This window comes from Podarcis tiliguerta (assembly GCF_965153285.1).
Source record: "Podarcis tiliguerta genome assembly, chromosome: 11".
Lineage (NCBI taxonomy): Eukaryota > Metazoa > Chordata > Lepidosauria > Squamata > Lacertidae > Podarcis > Podarcis tiliguerta.
In genome coordinates this window covers 33,557,973-33,562,466 of record NC_139544.1, presented here as the reverse complement: position 1 = coordinate 33,562,466, position 4,494 = coordinate 33,557,973, and the positions used below count along the sequence as shown (strand labels likewise).

The window sequence follows — 4,494 nt, the reverse complement described above, 5'->3', positions numbered from 1 at the left end:
TATTAACCATTTAACAACTGTAGCTGGTGGTAGGAGCATCCCGGTAGAGCATCAGGTTAATCTTGCTGACAATGTCCATCCAAACAATGGCAGCAGTCCTTCAAATTTCCCATTTACCTTACCAAATTCTGATGACTTTATTACCAAGGCTTCAGCTTTGCTATTCACACGGTCATGTATGCATACGTTTGTGCGGGTGAAAAAGGACTTGCAACCACCTAGCCCAAAATGCCCGAGTATAAAAAAAAATCCCCAAATGTCTGAAGATACTAAAAGAAGAAGGACTACACTGAAGAAGGACTTTGTAACAATGATTTTTATTAACAATCAAATAAAGGATTTGAACACAATGGGACATTACTGGAAAACATCTAAATATGTGAGCTGTGCATTGTTACAGAAGTACAGAAGTATTCTGTTTTGTGTGCTTCTAAACATTAGAACTCTTCCACTGAACACTCAGTCTCACAGTTCTGGACCCTGATCTGTTCTGCAGCAGCTACTATCCATTCCACACAACATAAGATATGTGAGAAATGGTGCCTAGAAATGGAAGGTTTTCCATATTTAATAGAAATTTGTACAGTACCCACCTTGATTCAGTAACTCCTACATCTTTACTGTGAGCTGCTTGGAGTTTATGATGCCTTGACCTATTCTTTTTCAATCTCTTGCCAAGACTTGGTCAGCACAATGGTCAGAGATGTGCACAATGGTCATGCTGTTTGTAACTGCACCAAATTCATGCGCTGGGTCTCCAAAACAATCCCAAGTGGATACATCCATTAACAATGCTTTCTTACAAGTAAAACTGTTGGTAAAAGCCTAGACATTTTGGTCAATTTGAAGAAGACCCTTGTTCTCCTTGAACCTGTATGCTTTTTCACTGTTGAGAAAGGAAGACCCAACAACTGAAGTTTATACAGAGGAAGATTTGAGCAATATTCATTTCTTTTGCCTTGTGGCTCCTTCAAAACCTAATTTGGCTACATATTAAGCATTTCTTCCAATTATTTCAGATTTTGAAGCCTGCTGCAGATCAACCGTACATGGTTTTCAATGTAGGACTGTTTTCATACCACGTGAATTTAGTAACCAAGAAGCAAACATGAAATAACATGGGTGGCTGATCAGTACAGATTCACTCGCTGAAGCTGTTTAACATGAAGTCAACATAGTGACATGTTTGCAATGCAGTTACTATTACATACACTTGCCCTTTAAAATGGCAACACCACAGGCTGATCCATTGCACACTTGGTCAAGAAAAACCATCCCTAGTTTCTAATTGCACCTAGAATCCTAGCATGCAGTATACAATTAGCTTCCATTGCTTTTTATTTTATTTTATTCAAGAATTTGGCTGCCCACCAAAAAAGGTGCAGGCACAGGGTGAAGGCATTACCAAACAGAGACAAAAGGACTGGCCCACAGGGTGCTTTGGAATGATGCCTTTGTTTACTTACTGTTCATTTACACATTTTCCTTGGTGTGCTTTAATGAAAAAGGTATTAACAGACACTGTCCTATTTATTGTTTATGTGTTGCAACCTCCCACATGTCCTGTCTCTCGGGCCATTGGCTGCAAAGAAGGTAGACAGGTTAACGGATGCTCCCTAGATCTAGTTGTCATGAGGACATTCCACATACAAAAATACTAATTTCAAAATATCATTTGAGCTTCTTTGCACAGAGATACAGATGCATGGAAAGAATGAAGATGGACACAGGGAAGAAAATCAAGATGGAGAAGAAATGGCGGCACAGAAAAATGTCAGACATCCTAAAAGGTAATGCACTGGCAACAGTTAAATATAACTGTCTCCTTTTTTCCCATGTGTGTGTGTGTGATGGATACTATTCTCCACCCCACCCCACCCGCCTCGGCGTCACAGGTATGATCCTTCAGGCAAGGCAAAACTGGATCTTTCTCTGTTCTTCAATGGTCGAGGGAGGGGCATTTCTTTACAAGCACTTCAAGAGAAAAGTGTTACAAGATGTTCCTCTGGGGCAGTCACAGAGCTTTCCAATCCTGGATCCTTTCCGCACGGCACACTGCTCTCCAGCATCACACTGTTGTTGAGAGTAACGAACAGTTAGACAAAGGAAGTCACCATGCAGAAGAACATAAATGGCCACAGTGCCATTTCTACTAATTTTTCAATACCCGAGCTTTACTTTTTAAGGATTTAAATATTCTGCTATCCCAATATCCTAATGGGAGAACGAATGAGTGGGAGAATTGGTTTGCTCGGCTTCAGGTTGGGGGGCTTCCAGAATGGGGCTTAATTTGCAAATGGGTCACTGACATCCTGCAGATAGGTCATTGCCAACAGGTCTTTTGTTTTTTACTCATACAGATAAGTTCAGATTAAATGGAGGTGAAGCCAGGCTTGCACTTTGAGGCCAATGATGATGTGTAGGTGCTGCAAAAATAACAAAACAACAACAAAACCAACACCTGCTTGCATGAGGAGCAGTGATCCCACAGTAAGCACCCATCTGGAAATACGAATACCAATATTGGAGCATCTAGAAAACCACATTAAAATCTCATCAAAAAATTCACAAGCACACTTCCCCTAGGGAATTTGTTGTTTAATAATGGAAGCATGCAATATTTGAATTAGCAATCCTATACGTTTCAACTCATAAGTAAGTCCCATTGTTTTCAGTGGTGCTTCCTTCCTGGTAAGTAATAAAAGATCACAAGCAAATAACTGTTTTGACCAAAGCACACATACTGCTGCCAAACATTTCAAGTACAGATCGAAAACTGAAACCCTACTTTTATGAGAATCCACTTAAAACTCAAACTGGAAATTTAAATATTGATAACATTAAGGAATTTTGTCTCCCAGTGCAATACAAAGTAATCTTCTAATACCTTAATATAGCAAGGGGGAAGTGAAATCTAGTCCTCAGCTGAAATCAATGACCAGTTTCTTATCGGCTATTCAGAAGGATTTTTTTTTTAATGTGCTCCAAGTTCCACATCAATTTTAGATGATAGGATATAACAAAATATGTGAAGAAACTAAGACTGCAACCTTCCACTTAAACTTCATTTTGAAAAGAGGAAGCCTCTTGGATCTTCACCAGGATTTACTTCCAAAACTTGCTTCAAGTTCAATCATGTCTACTCAGAAGTAAATTTAATGGGATTTACTCCCAGGTCTGTGTAATCGGGGGACTGCAGCCTTGTAATACCTAATGGATTAATACGGCAGGGAGAGTTCAGAACTCTTGGAATCACAGCAATTGCGTGAAAGAGCAACAACCTGCAAAAGTTCTGAGAGGTGTGGACTCCCAAGTCCCGATTTCAAATTACCTAAGTGGGGGACGCCAGGATGAGAACCAGTCAACCAGGCTGAAGTCCGGAGGAACTGCTCAGTTTCCAGAATCCAGATTGACAGTCCCAGCCCTGTCTTGACCACGCACCCACCCCGCCACTCCCTCTAGTCCCTCTCCGGACAACTTTCTCCTTCGAAAGCTGCCCTTTCCCTTCTCAGCGCGATGGGATCGGAAGCCAACTCACCATGGGGACTTGGCCATACTTCTTCTCGTAATGCGGGAGCCGCTTGCTTTTCAGCTTCTCCAGAACTTCCTGCAGCGCTTCGATCTGCGGACACACAAAGCGACCCGTCAGTGGATCGCGCAAGCAAACCTCGCAGGGCGGTGGGACCCCTGCCTCTAGCGGACACGCGCTGCGCTGCCCGGGAGCACCACGAGATGGGACACCCTCCTTGAGAGCCTTCCTCCTCGAGCTTCAGCTCCACCTCAGTCCCTAGATCACCTGCCCGCTCTTAACTGTGGCGAAGTTTCCCCGAGACTTCTACCTCTGCCGAGCAAAGGGAGAGATCCAGCTAAGCGAGAGATTTTACGCGCGATCCGAGCACGCTTTCTGGGTGGCCCCCGCCCTGCCCATGAACACCCTTCCCTGTTGTAGGACCTACCAGCTCCTTCTCGTGAGACGTGTCCTCCATCGTGGAGTAGATGTCCAAGCCTCGCGGCTGGAGCTCCGTCTCCTCCTGCCCTTTGACGCCCACCAGCAGCAGCACCGCGGCTCCCAGCAAAGCCAGCAGCCGGTAGCTCTCCATGGTGCTGAAATGAAAACGCTGCTCCTCGCGGATCCCTCTTTATACATCTGGCTGGGGGCACCTGTTGACAGAACTGCTTGCTCTGCGATACGTCAGTCCTGGCGCGGGTGCTGATGTGTGCATGCATGGGGTGGGGGGAGGCGGGGACTGCAAAGTGGATGACGGATGAGTTGGGCGATTAGCTCAATTTCCTCCAGGGTGGACGGGAGCAAGAAGAAGACGCAAGACAAAAAGAAAGGGGGGGGGAAGGGTGCACTTAGGGTAAAGCGCAGTGACGGGCCTCCTTCCGGAGACAGAAACAATTCTTATTTCTAATGCAACGTGTTCCTCATGGACATGAGTATGATCCAACTTAATATCACTGTGCATGGTCAGAATGTACCTGGGAGCGTCT

General features: G+C 44.5%; 1 protein-coding gene across 1 annotated transcript; it reads right to left on the bottom strand.

Moving 5' to 3' along the window:
• Positions 1-298: 298 nt before the first annotated feature.
• On the bottom strand, positions 299-4,494 carry CARTPT (CART prepropeptide). Its single transcript, XM_083404587.1, has 3 exons — positions 3,957-4,494; positions 3,539-3,622; positions 299-2,073 (listed from the first exon to the last, which is right to left on the bottom strand). The coding sequence occupies exons 1-3, from the start codon at positions 4,098-4,100 to the stop codon at positions 1,966-1,968; spliced, it is 336 nt and encodes a 111-aa protein (XP_083260713.1). The 5' UTR covers positions 4,101-4,494; the 3' UTR covers positions 299-1,965.

Excerpts from the sequence above, each read along its gene's own strand:
- CARTPT (XM_083404587.1), bottom strand. The coding sequence starts at position 4,100 with ATGGAGAGCTACCGGCTGCTGGCTTTGCTGGGAGCCGCGGTGCTGCTG. Across the intron at positions 3,623-3,956 it reads CGTCTCACGAGAAGGAGCTG|ATCGAAGCGCTGCAGGAAGT; the intron begins GTAGGTCCTACA and ends GTGTGTCCGCAG. Across the intron at positions 2,074-3,538 it reads AGTATGGCCAAGTCCCCATG|TGTGATGCTGGAGAGCAGTG; the intron begins GTGAGTTGGCTT and ends TCTCAACAACAG.